General features: G+C 47.0%; 1 protein-coding gene across 2 annotated transcripts in view; it reads right to left on the bottom strand.

Annotated features, from left to right (window-relative positions):
- The window catches only part of EFHB (EF-hand domain family member B), a 231308-nt gene that overhangs the window by 189565 nt on the left and 27238 nt on the right, over positions 1–14505 (bottom strand). Inside the window, exons 3-4 of one of the 2 annotated variants that reach the window (XM_086942169.1) lie at positions 9476–9619; positions 5379–5559 (exon numbers count right to left, since the gene is read on the bottom strand). In XM_086942169.1, coding sequence (XP_086798295.1) covers positions 5379–5559; positions 9476–9619 — 325 coding nt within the window. Of the gene's footprint in view, positions 1–5378; positions 5560–9475; positions 9620–14505 lie in introns of those variants that run through there. The other variant, XM_086942170.1, reaches the window with a different exon arrangement.

Here is a 14505-nt window from a genome sequence, read left to right as displayed (position 1 = left end):
ATGCAGGGATGTGCTTTCACTTCCAGGGTCAGTGAGGAATCCTGCGAGGGTGGAATGCAGGGATGTGCTTTCACTTCCTAGGTCAGTGAGGAATCCTGCGAGGGTGGAATGCAGGGATGTGCTTTCACTTCCAGGGTCAGTGAGGAATCCTGCGAGAGTGGAATGCAGGGATGTGCTTTCACTTCCAGGGTCAGTGAGGAATCCTGCAAGGGTGGAATGCAGGGATGTGCTTTCACTTCCAGGGTCAGTGAGGAATCCTGCGAGGGTGGAATGCAGGGATGTGCTTTCACTTCCTAGGTCAGTGAGGAATCCTGCGAGGGTGGAATGCAGGGATGTGCTTTCACTTCCAGGGTCAGTGAGGAATCCTGCGAGAGTGGAATGCAGGGATGTGCTTTCACTTCCAGGGTCAGTGAGGAATCCTGCAAGGGTGGAATGCAGGGATGTGCTTTCACTTCCAAGGTCAGTGAGGAATCCTGAGAGAGTGGAAAGCAATGTGCATTCACTTCCTGGGTCAGTGAGGAATCCTGCAAGGGTGGAATGCGGGGATGTGCTTTCACTTCCAGGGTCAGTGAGGAATCCTGAGAGAGTGGAATGCAGGGATGTGCTTTCACTTCCTAGGTCAGTGAGGAATCCTGCGAGGGTGGAATGCAGGGATGTGCTTTCACTTCCAGGGTCAGTGAGGAATCCTGCGAAGGTGGAATGCAGGGATGTGCTTTCACTTCCAGGGTCAGTGAGGAATCCTGCGAGAGTGGAATGCAGGGATGTGCTTTCACTTCCAGGGTCAGTGAGGAATCCTGCGAGAGTGGAATGCAGGGATGTGCTTTCACTTCCAGGGTCAGTGAGGAATCCTGCAAGGGTGGAATGCAGGGATGTGCTTTCACTTCCAAGGTCAGTGAGGAATCCTGAGAGAGTGGAAAGCAATGTGCATTCACTTCCTGGGTCAGTGAGGAATCCTGCAAGGGTGGAATGCGGGGATGTGCTTTCACTTCCAGGGTCAGTGAGGAATCCTGCGAGGGTGGAATGCAGCGATGTGCTTTCACTTCCAGGGTCAGTGAGGAATCCTGAGAGAGTGGAATGCAGGGATGTGCTTTCACTTCTGGGGTCACTTAAGGAATCCTGCGAGGGTGGAATGCAGGGATGTGCTTTCACTTCCTGGGTCAGTGAGGAATCCTGCCAGGGTGGAATGCGGGGATGTGCTTTCACTTCCTGGGTCAGTGAGGAATCCTGAGAGAGTGGAAAGAAGGGATGTGCTTTCACTTCCTGGGTCAGTGAGGAATCCTGAGAGAGTGGAAAGCAGGGATGTGCTTTCACTTCCTGGGTCAGTGAGGAATCCTGCGAGGGTGGAATGCGGGGATGTGCTTTCACTTCTGGGGTCACTTAAGGAATCCTGCAAGGGTGGAATGCGGGGATGAGCTTTCACTTCTGGGGTCACTTAAGGAATCCTGCGAGGGTGGAATGCAGGGATGTGCTTTCACTTCCAGGGTCAGTGAGGAATCCTGAGAGAGTGGAATGCAGGGATGTGCTTTCACTTCCTGGGTCAGTGAGGAATCCTGCGAGGGTGGAATGCAGGGATGTGCTTTCACTTCCAGGGTCAGTGAGGAATCCTGCAAGGGTGGAATGCAGGGATGTGCTTTCACTTCCTGGGTCAGTGAGGAATCCTGAGAGAGTGGAAAGCAATGTGCATTCACTTCCTGGGTCAGTGAGGAATCCTGCAAGGGTGGAATGCGGGGATGTGCTTTCACTTCCAGGGTCAGTGAGGAATCCTGAGAGAGTGGAATGCAGGGATGTGCTTTCACTTCTGGGGTCACTTAAGGAATCCTGCGAGGGTGGAATGCAGGGATGTGCTTTCACTTCCTGGGTCAGTGAGGAATCCTGCAAGGGTGGAATGCAGGGATGTGCTTTCACTTCCTGGGTCAGTGAGGAATCCTGCAAGGGTGGAATGCAGGGATGTGCTTTCACTTCCAGGGTCAGTGAGGAATCCTGCGAGGGTGGAATGCAGCGATGTGCTTTCACTTCCAGGGTCAGTGAGGAATCCTGAGAGAGTGGAATGCAGGGATGTGCTTTCACTTCTGGGGTCACTTAAGGAATCCTGCGAGGGTGGAATGCAGGGATGTGCTTTCACTTCCTGGGTCAGTGAGGAATCCTGCCAGGGTGGAATGCGGGGATGTGCTTTCACTTCCTGGGTCAGTGAGGAATCCTGAGAGAGTGGAAAGAAGGGATGTGCTTTCACTTCCTGGGTCAGTGAGGAATCCTGAGAGAGTGGAAAGCAGGGATGTGCTTTCACTTCCTGGGTCAGTGAGGAATCCTGCGAGGGTGGAATGCGGGGATGTGCTTTCACTTCTGGGGTCACTTAAGGAATCCTGCAAGGGTGGAATGCGGGGATGTGCTTTCACTTCTGGGGTCACTTAAGGAATCCTGCGAGGGTGGAATGCAGGGATGTGCTTTCACTTCCAGGGTCAGTGAGGAATCCTGAGAGAGTGGAATGCAGGGATGTGCTTTCACTTCCTGGGTCAGTGAGGAATCCTGCGAGGGTGGAATGCAGGGATGTGCTTTCACTTCCAGGGTCAGTGAGGAATCCTGCAAGGGTGGAATGCAGGGATGTGCTTTCACTTCCTGGGTCAGTGAGGAATCCTGAGAGAGTGGAAAGCAATGTGCATTCACTTCCTGGGTCAGTGAGGAATCCTGCAAGGGTGGAATGCGGGGATGTGCTTTCACTTCCAGGGTCAGTGAGGAATCCTGAGAGAGTGGAATGCAGGGATGTGCTTTCACTTCTGGGGTCACTTAAGGAATCCTGCGAGGGTGGAATGCAGGGATGTGCTTTCACTTCCTGGGTCAGTGAGGAATCCTGCAAGGGTGGAATGCAGGGATGTGCTTTCACTTCCTGGGTCAGTGAGGAATCCTGCAAGGGTGGAATGCAGGGATGTGCTTTCACTTCCAGGGTCAGTGAGGAATCCTGCGAGGGTGGAATGCAGCGATGTGCTTTCACTTCCTGGGTCAGTGAGGAATCCTGCGAGGGTGGAATGCAGGGATGTGCTTTCACTTCCTAGGTCAGTGAGGAATCCTGCAAGGGTGGAATGCAGGGATGTGCATTCACTTCCTGGGTCAGTGAGGAATCCTGCAGGGGTGGAATGCAGGGATGTGCTTTCACTTCTGGGGTCACTTAAGGAATCCTGCGAGGGTGGAATGCAGGGATGTGCTTTCACTTCCTGGGTCAGTGAGGAATCCTGCAAGGGTGGAATGCAGGGATGTGCTTTCACTTCCTGGGTCAGTGAGGAATCCTGCAAGGGTGGAATGCAGGGATGTGCTTTCACTTCCAGGGTCAGTGAGGAATCCTGCGAGGGTGGAATGCAGCGATGTGCTTTCACTTCCTGGGTCAGTGAGGAATCCTGCGAGGGTGGAATGCAGGGATGTGCTTTCACTTCCTAGGTCAGTGAGGAATCCTGCAAGGGTGGAATGCAGGGATGTGCATTCACTTCCTGGGTCAGTGAGGAATCCTGCAAGGGTGGAATGCAGGGATGTGCTTTCACTTCTGGGGTCACTTAAGGAATCCTGCCAGGGTGACGATGCTGTGGGGAAGCCCATATTAATTTAGAATCAGACGCTTGCCTATAATTCAGAAATCACCAAAAGAGCTAAAGGTGCAATAGGCTCTTGCTGCAAAGCCAGAACTCGAATGGCCAGCCTTTAAACCCTTCTTGTCTGGTGACATTGTAGGATTTGTAAAATCCTTCGTGATAGGAGCGTATAGACGGGACCAGGAGCTCAGTGACTGATCCTTATTAGCTGTGTTTTGGTAAACGAAGCATGTAATTGGTCTTAGCAACTAGAGTTTAGGAGCCAGTGAAGAATCTAGTCTTTTTCAAATCTGTAAGAGAGTTCGCTAAACCTGGGCGAGAGAATGCAGGTGGAGGAGACTCCTCTTACCCTCTGCACCGGAAGGGAAAACTGTAAAACAATCTGATGGAGTGAATGCCTGTCCTACCTCAGCATTGTTTAATGCTGCCACCGAGGGAAGGGGTGCACATTGTTCAGAATCAAAGCAATGTTGCGCACCCCTTTGGATACCAGTGGCCTGAAAGAAGCCATTCCCTCTAGTATGTCCTTTTGATTGCTTTTGGCCATTGAACAAGCAGTGAAGCCGCAACACGTGAACCAGAATACACTGATACCGACACGTTGGATATGGGCCCTGTGGGTGCCAAGCTTGTCCTCACAGCAGTCATGCAATACAGCTTCCTGGGATTTTCTGATGAAGCGTGAACTTCTAAGAGTGCTCTGGCCCCATTTGGGGTGGTGCTAGGGAGAAGCAGCACTTTGGAGTACATGCACAAGAATATCAGAAATGAAGAAGTAATACACTATAGTGGGTTCAACCTCTTGAGACTCAGTGCTTTCCCTCTGTGCATTCTCAAGAAGGGTCCACTGAGCGGATGGTGGAATGCCTCAGAACATAGGGTGCAGCCCTTCCACCATTACTGGTAGAGGAGTTTAAAAAAAAGAAGACTTTTACAAACATTTTGTATGAGTAAGCTGCAGTAACTGAAGGTAGTAGAAGATGCACCAACAACTCCCAGGCAAGATCCTTCTCTAGCATCTGAAGACATTTGATGTGAGACTAACCCACAGGGTGCTGTGCAGGGACATGGCGTAGAAGATATCATCAACATATGTCTCTTTCTTGGCCGAGATATCTTTAGACAAGTCCACTGTGTCATTTCATGAACACTGGATTGTGTAATCTCTCTGGGGTCTCACGTGGGTCAATCAGCACAAGGGATCGGCGAGCTGCCCCAGGGACTGCTTTCAGTGGTTGCTGAGCAGCCTATGAGAGGCGGATTTGGTCAGCCTGACAGTCCGATTGGCTGAGGGTAGCTCATTGACTCCACCTCATAAAGCATTCTGTCCATCTTCTAATCCATAAAGTGCACAGGCCATCCTATACTCTTAAGTGCTGCTTGTTGCGATGTACAGTGTTTCTGTTGGGAGTTATTCATCTCTGAAAACATGAATAACAACAGGAAAATACATTAATCCTGAAATGAAATCTCTGCATTTGCATATGTGTTGGAATAATGACCTGAGCACTCATACAAAGCATTAGAACTGTGATGACAGGCGACGGATTAAGGGAATCCTGCGTTTATCACAGAAAGAGAAGGTGAGGCTAATAGAGCGCATGGTCCAGAGTAGTAACTGGGCACGCAACGGGCAGAGTAGGCGGGACCGTGGGACGTGGACCGTGGGACGCGGTCTACAGTCAACTTTTTATGTCTATGTTTGTTTCAAAGAGGCCTTATGCACTGCATGAGGCACACTCCACCTCAGAAGGTTAGTGCCTGACAACATTCCCGCATTTCTTTACCAGTATTTGTTATTACCTCTCTCAAACTGGCAGCCAAAGATCATCTTGTTCAGATCTGTGCCAGGAGGGAACATGGGTCTCTGGTCGTAGGATCTGCCGAGCGGCTTGCGCTGGTGACTCGAATAGCAAGCCTCCCGCTTGTCCAGCATCCTCTGCTGGAACAGGGTCTTCAGTGGTGGGTTGATCAGCTTGCCTGCCTGGAGAAAGGGCACACGTCAAATAAGGGACACATTTCTGTCATGCAAATTCAAAGGCATGTTGTTGTGCATACGTGTGTTTCATGGGGCATTTCATGTGTCTGGTGTTTGACTGCACGCCCTGTAGGTGTCCTTGCTTTTTATGAAGCCCTACAGCATTCATGTCACCCGGAAGGCAACATGCACACTGTAGTCAAGCTTGTGAGGGGTGCCTGGGAGCAGATTCTCTGCAGTGCCACCGAAGAGGCTCCAGCGAATGCAGGGAAGCTGCAACTCATCGCTAAAGACCACGCGTGTACAAATGTATTTGATTTTTAGTTCCAGTAAATCCAACAATTCTGCCCAAAGTTCTTAGTGCTGAGAACAATGTTTTAGAAGACTTTCTTTAGGTTTGGGGTCACACAGGTGTGCGGAACAGTGGGTCCAAAGCTCCTTGTTTCTGTTCGGATAACTAAATAAAGGAAAATAAAGACCTACATTAAAAAGTTGCAGTAACTGATGACTCTTACATCTGTTTATGTTTATGGCATACATGATTATGGCTATATATTATCAGAAGAATATTAATTTGAAGTTTTCCGAAGCATATTTTTTATGTAATGAGAATGAAAGTAGTTTTGGAAGACAGGCTCATATAAAACCAGGAGTAATATTAATTAAGCCAATTGGTGTCAAAGAAGCCCCTTACATCTGGCTTGGCCTACTGAAAAGCAGCCAAGCACACGCATTCTCTAGTTTATTGACACATACTTCGTTCAGGGAGTGGGTACCCGAGATATCTGAATTATAGTAGAGAGGTCACAAAATGACCTCAGAGGCTTGAACATTCCCATAACAATCACAGGTACAGCAAAAAGGAAACAGAACCCTCTTGACTGTACATGAACTTTGAAGTCTGTCCTCTCTAAGCATCATTCAAGTTTAAAGTGATATCAAAGTGTTGTGAAAGTAGGGGGACAACTAGTTTACCATTAGTAACTCAAGAGATTAGGATACAGACCAATAACAGTGTCAGATTTCTCTATGAATGTGTCAAGAAGTGCCACTTTGGAACTCTACCATACTGGAAGGTGGACTCCTAACGAGCAAGAGTGATCGGTTGAGTGAGAAAACCTCTGAGGAAGCCTTCTTCTAGTCCCTGGCATTATTTGGTCACTTCTGCTTTCACCAAGAAATCTGCATTCTGCCACAGTACAGAAAGACATGCAAAGAAGGGTAATGTTGACAAAAGCACATCAGGTTAGCTTCATTGTACCCAGATATATTTTTGTCCAGAAACTTGAAAAAAGGCACTGATCTTGGCCCTTCGATTTGGGACACCAGTGCTGTGCTCGAGAGATACTTTAGTGATCAGCCCTGAAGATTTCTTCAAGGTCCACTGAGCAGTACCCAAAGTCTACCCAGCATCAGCAGTGGTGAAAAATGGCACCCAGGAAAAAATCTGTGAATGGTGGCACTCTCTCAGGTTGCTTGGGACAAAGGCTGAATATTATTCTCCTGCCTTTCAACTGCTTCACCTTGCTGAGAGCTTTTCAATCCTCACAAAACATCTCGACTACGAGCTCCCCTCTAATAATCTGACATTGCTGAGCCCTGCTCAGCTTGAAAACCACACTTAAGAGGCGTTGCAGGGACTCCTGTACTTCGCACTGAGAGCAAAGCAAGGAAAGCAAGCACTGGCCAAGGCACAGTGCCCCTTCAATCATATGATTATGATCTTGGATCATTCATTCCAGATTCACAAGTATCCTGCATTGCCTTTTGAATTTGAATTAGATCTTGACTGCTTCATTGGAATTCCGCGTACCACTGTCTGAAGTCATGAAACTCCCCTCCGCCAGCATCTTCAGTCTAAACCCAGCTACAATAAATTGCTGGTCCATTCACGAGATTAAGTGCTGTAGTAAATTTGAAAAACTGAAGTCTGGCCCTAACCTGCCACTTTATGTCAAACATGTTCCCTTGTCATCCTGCCAAGTTGGAACTTAGAGTTTTGACTCAGAGTTAAGTGGGAACGCTTGCGCTAACTGAAAACCCTCTGATTTGAGGAGGACTGGTCCTCCTTAGCAGAATGATCTGCTCTTGGAGAATCCTGTCAAAAACCGGCCTATTAGGCTAGGTGCAAATGGTTGGTCTCCAGAGGTTAAGATGATTGTCTGTAAATGATCCCTAGGCGGACCTCTTGGAATATAGCCAGAACAGAAAGACTATACTCTAGGAAAGAGCATGTGTGTTGTGTTGCAAAACCAACAGAGTACAAAACTCAAAAGAAATACAATTTCTGAGCAAACATTTGGTTAAAAGCTAGAGTATTGTGCATAAACCTATCAAAATTGGGACCAGTGAATCAAATTGGATTAATTAATAAAAATGAACAACTACTATAGCCAGTGAAGTATTCAATTTAGTTAAAAAGGGCTTAGGATAAAAGACAACAAACAGAATCATTCTTAATCCCACTTCGAGATAGGTAGTTAAAGCTAGTGAGTCACACTCGTCGGGTGCTTGAGAAGCGAAATCTCCAAGGAAGAACATAGAAAGGGACTGAAGCAATTGAGATTAGTGATTGTGGATCGGAAGGCAGTAGTTTTCATTAAATAAAATCAGGAAGAACAAGTCAAACCTATATTTGGAACCACTGAGATGGGCAGTGTCAGATGCAGGCGTTGCGAATCCTCATGGATTCGGATTCACGCGCAAAGAGGTATAAGGAGATAACGAACTGTGTTCACAATTCAGATTCATCTATTTAATCACGTTGCGTTATCTTGACAAGGTGGCTGGCATCAAATATCGATGCACAGGCTCCATTTTCAAGAAACCGTAGACTTCGGTTCTTCGGGCCAGTCCCATAGACCTTTGTCCTCTGAAGAAATGCTGCCACCCCTCTCCTCCACCTCTCCCTAATTGGCAGTCTGCTAGGCTCTCTCTAGCACCCTCTGGTTAGTGAAAAGGAGCCCAACAAAGCAGGCACTAACTCAGGCACAGTCCACTCAAAAAGACCCAAAGGGTTCTAAGAGGCGTTAAACCTTACAGCAGGTCACAGCTTCCGGAAGGCTTACAGAATATGTTCCTGAGAGTCTAACAGTGTCCACCAACGAGAGCCAGTCCTTGATATCTTGTCACTTCTGTCCTATTTCAGGTCTAAAGGTGAATCTGAGGAGCAGTGGCAAAGACAGGTGCACATTTAGATCACTAGTAGGAACCAGTACCCCCAGCAAACGTTCCTGCACAGTTCTCAGCCCTCTTTCATGACAAAGTGATTTATTTCCTACCTTTGGGGTGAGCAGTGTGGATGAAGAACTTCCAGAGGTCTTTGCTAAAGAATCCCATCATACAATACTTTTTATTTACTCAACTATTCTTACAAACTATTCATTTAATGGCAAACTATAGTAGTTTTGCTATCATGCATTGCTTTCAGGTCAGGAGTCCCTGTCAGTTCATTGGTTTGACCATTTGCAGGCAGTGTCCCCCTGTACTGATGAGCTGCAGAGATCAAGAGGTTGCAAACAAACCAAGTGTGACAAGACTGAGATGTGACAGATGAGGAGCAGTATAGGTACCAATGAGGCAGACATAGGTTTAGGGCAATCTGAAGAGACCAAGGTATGTAAAGGTCTGCTTGTGCAGTAGTATTCTCTTGCTCCCTCATCCCTTGACACACCTGCATGCAATCTGACAAAAGAATGTGCATCAGGATGTGGGGGAAGAAGAAATGAAGATACCAACACAATATTACAAATACAATATTACATATACAACCCTCCTTACCATCCACAACTGAAGATGACATTCCCATTGCATGGTTCTCAACAGTATCCAACCAAGGTCGCTTCTCTCCCTTTGGTCTATACCATCACTTCTGGAGTCCACCATTGACATAACATAGAAATAAGTAATGAATAAATCTTACACTATGAGAGTGGCGAGAGCTAATGCCATGGGTCATATGATATGGCGTATCTGGGTCATCGGCTCTGGTGTGCCATATCCTTTCAGCTCCCGCATTTGGACGTCTTATAGTCAGAAACTTCGCAACGTGAGGTGGAGTGATGGGCTGTCAAACAAGAAAGGAAACAAGCAGGGACTCAAATAAGCATTTTTTTAAAAGAAAACGTTGTATTTATTCAATAAACCAACAGTTGTGGAAAAGGTTAGATTACCCAAAGAAAGAGGAAGCACCAGACACCATCTTGTTACATCAACCCACACTGAAACTGCATAAAAGATTTGTGCCCATCCTCTCCCACCCCAGACAGCTTATGCCTTGACCAATTGTATTTTATGATCCAGTGACTACGTCCTTTTATTGATATGGCCCAAGTTGGATTCCCGGGTATTGGGCCCATCTCACAGTAACCTGATGTATTTATGTGGGCATCTCCAAGCAATGCATATGCAAAGCTCAAACCCTGGACCCTTCCTCCAATCCCCCAAAGATGGCACCTCCACACCGTTCCATACATTAGCACTAACTCACTTAGCTGTAATCAGGCCAAGCCATAAGAGGGTTCTTTTGTACCTATCCCCTTCTAAGTTATCAGTATTGTGATGTAGAACAAATCTAGGGTCTCTAGGAAGCCTCCAATGAGGAACCCTCTCCAAACCTGCAAACATTCTCCTAAAACGCACAGCTCCAAATGGTGTGCATGAAGTCTCCCATTTCTGTATTAAACTGTAGGCAGAGCCCAGTTTTGATTAATCCCATCTTCCACAGCCGTTCTCTAGTGAAATTTACCAGGTGCACATACTTTAGCTGTATAATCAGGTATTGAGCTGCAATGGCGTTAGGCGATGTCATCGTCTCCGGCCACTCATTGTTAGCGAGTGATCCTAAGTCCTGAGTCCAAGTGTCATGTAGACGCTCAAAGAAGTCAGGCATTTTGACCACAAATGATTTGTATATCACAGAGATTTCCTAGTCTTTAAGTGGTATCAGGAGCACCTTGGCCTCCAATGGGCTGCACTCAGGGACAACCTCCAGAGCAGAGATGCAAGTATAAGTTCAAGTTCAAGTTCAAGTTCAGGGATTTATATAGCGCACTACTCACCCAGAGGGTCTCAAGGCGCTTGGGGAGGGGGGGTTCATTTTTTGTCGAATAGCCAGGTTTAAAGTTCTTTTCTGAAGGAGATGTGGTTTTGTGTAAGGCGGAGGTGAGTGGGGAGTGAGTTCCAGGTCTTGGCCGCCAGGAAGGAGAAGGATCTACCACCCATGGTGGATTTTCGGGTGCGCTGGACTGCGGCGAGGGCTTCATTGGAGGATCTTAGTTGGCGGGTGGGCGTGTAAAAGGACAGTCGAGTGTTGAGGCATTCGGGTCCTAGTTTGTGGAGGGCCTTGTGTGCGTGGGTGAGGAGACGGAACGTAATTCTCTTGTTGACGGGAAGCCAGTGGAGGTCTTTAAGGTGTTCGGTAATGTGATCTTGGCGAGGAATGTCCAAAATGAGTCTTGCTGATGCGTTTTGGATGCGTTGGAGTTTTTTCTGTAATTTGGCTGTGATTCCGGCGTATAGTGTGTTTCCATGGTCCAGTCGACTCGTAACTAGTGCGTGGGTGAAAGTCTTTCTTGTCTTGGGGGGATCCAGCGGAAGATTTTTTTGAGAATACGAAGTACGTTGAAGCAGGAGGATGAGACTGCGTTGACTTGTCTGGACATCGAGAGTGAGGAGTCTAGGATGAAGCCAAGGTTACGTGCGTGGTCTATGGGTATGGGTGCTGTGCCCAGAGCCGAAGGCCACCAAGAGTCGTCCCAGGCAGAGAGGGAAGATCCTAGGATGAGCACCTCTGTTTTGTCTGAGTTGAGTTTTAGGCGGCTGTGTTTCATCCATTTGGCTACTTCTTTCATGCCTTCGTGAAGATTGGTTTAGGCGGTGTTAGGGTCTTTGGTGAGGGAAAGGATTAACTGGGTGTCGTCGGCGTAGGAGATGATGTTGAGGTTGTGTTGGAGCGCGATGGATGCGAGTGGGCTCATGTAAACGTTGAAGAGGGTGGGACTGAGTGATGATCCTTGTGGTACGCCACAGATGACTTCAGTGGCCACTGAGTTGAATGGGGGGAGTCGGACTCTTTGAGTTATCCCGGCGAGGAACAATATGATCCAGTCCAAGGCTTTTCTCTATGACTTTGGCAGGGAATGGGAGGAGGGATATGGGTCGGTAGTTTTTAAGTTCAGAAAGGTCTGCTGTGGGTTTCTTCAGGAGGGCGCTGAGTTCAGCGTGTTTCCAGTGTGTATCTGATCTGCAAATAACGTTAAAATTGACTACGTTGAAGATCATATTCATCTTGTAACTCTAAAAGGGATTTGAGATTATTACCGTAGGGTGCCTAGCTTGGAAATACTAATGCCTCCCTCTCTCCAAATCATTGCAATCTCTGTGGAAGCCAGGTGCTGGTCCTCAGAGGGGTGTGGTGTTTCAAGCTCCGGGACCACCTTAGGGTCACGCATGCATCATTCTAGACTCGGAGTACCATTTAAAGTAGCTCCGACTAGAGGGCACCCTGATATAAGGGATGTGACAGTCTTGTCCCTCACAAGGCCTACCACTCCAATGCGTGTGCCAGGTCCCCAAAACCACCATTCATTACGGACTACCAGTAGTGAGGTTTTATAGTTTTATGCAACATCCTATTTAGCTATGCCACCTTTGAAGATAGATTTACACTATTTGGCTAATGGAATCCTAAGGGTCTGTTATTCCACAGAAATTCCCACAAGAGTATGTTGAGGTGGCCAAAGAAAGAGCCAGGAATGGCATACAGGAAAGTTTAAAATGGGTAAAGCAAAGCCACCATTTCATAGATTCTTACCTCTCCAAACAGGAGAGAGGAAGTAAGGCCCAGAATTTGAAGAGTTGTGTCAGCCTGTAAAGCTGGGACTATAAAGTGTTGTCCCAGGCCCTTTGTCTGTCCTCCGTTACAGGGACTACAGGGTAATGGAATCCATCTTTGAGAAAGTGTAAGCCATCTGCACACAGCATATTGTGTGGGGAGGTGGGGAGGGGGGGGTGAAATCAGATAGAACGATGACTTGGCTGCATTCACTTGCAATGTGGAAAAGTCTCTGAATATCCGCTGGATCTGTAAGGCCAGTGGCCTTGTCATGGTAAGGCACACGGTCCATGCCTCATTCATAAATGTTTGTCGTAGGACGATTGAGTATGTAGAGTCTCGAAGGAAGGGCCCATCAGAAACCTGAGGTAATGCACCTCTAACTCAAAGCCGTGCTTCTCCAGATCTGAAATCTCCTGCTGAGCCTATCTTTTTCAGCACATTTAATACCTGACAATCTCCCCTCTTACAGTAGCTGTAAGTAACTCCCACAGCGTCCCCAGGGAGTCAATTGAACCAATCTTTATCACAAGATATCTATCCAAAAAGAGCAATTTCTAAAGACATTGTTATTTCAATCAATTACCTTTTGAAGGCAATTTGTAGCAATTAAAATGTTTATATTTTATGTTCTAGACATTGTTTTATTTTGCATTCTGAGATTTAAGCCCTTGTTACAAGTTAAGAGCCATATCCCAATGGTAGTCTTGTTTGCCAAGGGCTCAGATCGATGTTTTTTGTGTGATAAGTATCATGTTCTCACTGTTCTAAACCTGCCGAAATTTAACAGAGCAAATGGTTCAGAAAAAAATTAAAACATGCAGAATTCTGTAGGTTAAAAAACAAATCTGAATATTATTCCTAGTTTTCCTGTTGCAATCCCTTCTATCCCCAATACTTCAATAAAGTTAATTGCAAATATGGCCACTGGGATAGCTCAGTTCACCAACAAGACTATTCACAGACATTATCAACAGGATAGCTCTTCCCATAATTTGTTTAACAGTAAATCGAAAATACAGTTTTAAGTATACATCGCAGTGCTAATGGACTCTCTGTACATGACTAGGTGTCCCTTGTGACAGCAAATTACATGAATTTTGCACACCCTTACTTGTAACTCTCAGTAGCAGAATTAGAATTTTCTCCAACGCCATAACAAGGGCCTTACCTATGTCCAATAGGAGGAAGCCTTTCATAAAACTAAAATGGCGCGGAGTGCTGCAATGCTACCACTGGGCCGCCCACGATTCTTCATGAAATCAGGCACAGGCAGGCGGAAGCCCGGGTTCTTTTGCACTTCGCGTGCAGGGTGTCCTTCCATAGCAGCACCAGTTTGACGCTGTCTTTTTTTGCTCTACTTACCTCTAGGTGGACGGCTCGCCGGTGCAGGTATCTCCCGCTGCATTCCACTCCTTGCCAAAGCGCTGTCGGCCATTGGTGCATATGGTGCTTCTTCCCAGAATTCCAGTTCTTCCTCTATCCATCCTATTTAAGGAAAGAAACCTTGCTATTCTTTCTTTTGCAATGCTTCCGATATTTCCCGTCGTTTTCCTCACTCTTGGCACTACCCAGGTGTTTTTCCTATATTTTGCCAGGTCTTCTCACTTTTTTGTTGTGGTTTTTTAAGCCTTGCTTGTTCTTCCAAGCACTTTTCTCCAAGAAACTGCTGCATCTTCCTGGGACCCTCAGACCATGTGTCTTGTCCAACACTGGCCTATCACTGTTCACCAGCTTCAGGTCCCCCAGCCGTACCGAAGCCCACTCCACAAGAATTCTGAAGGTTTCTTGCCTCCCCTGCTTTTTTCTCCATTGAGCTCTTTCCAGAAGGCACCAGATGCTAGTCGCCTTTGTGTGTCAGCTGAACCGAGATGACTGGAAGAGGCTGCCCGCGAGACCAGACCATCCAGAATCAAATCTATACTCTGAAATCCTACAAGCGTAATTAGAGTGACAAAGTGGCACAGACCTAACCTAATTAGAAACCAAATGCAGGAGAAGAGGAGAAATAGTAGGACCAGAAATTGAGGCATGAATGTTCTTCACAGTGGAAACCCTCTGTCTGAGTACATCAATGAGTTCAAATCAGAATAAGGAAACCTGAGGCATAAGCCTAA

The sequence above is a fragment of the Lissotriton vulgaris genome, chromosome 10 (assembly GCF_964263255.1).
Source record: "Lissotriton vulgaris chromosome 10, aLisVul1.2, whole genome shotgun sequence".
Taxonomy (NCBI): Eukaryota; Metazoa; Chordata; class Amphibia; order Caudata; family Salamandridae; genus Lissotriton; species Lissotriton vulgaris.
Note: the sequence above shows the minus strand (reverse complement) of the source record. Positions and strands in the feature narration are given on the sequence as shown.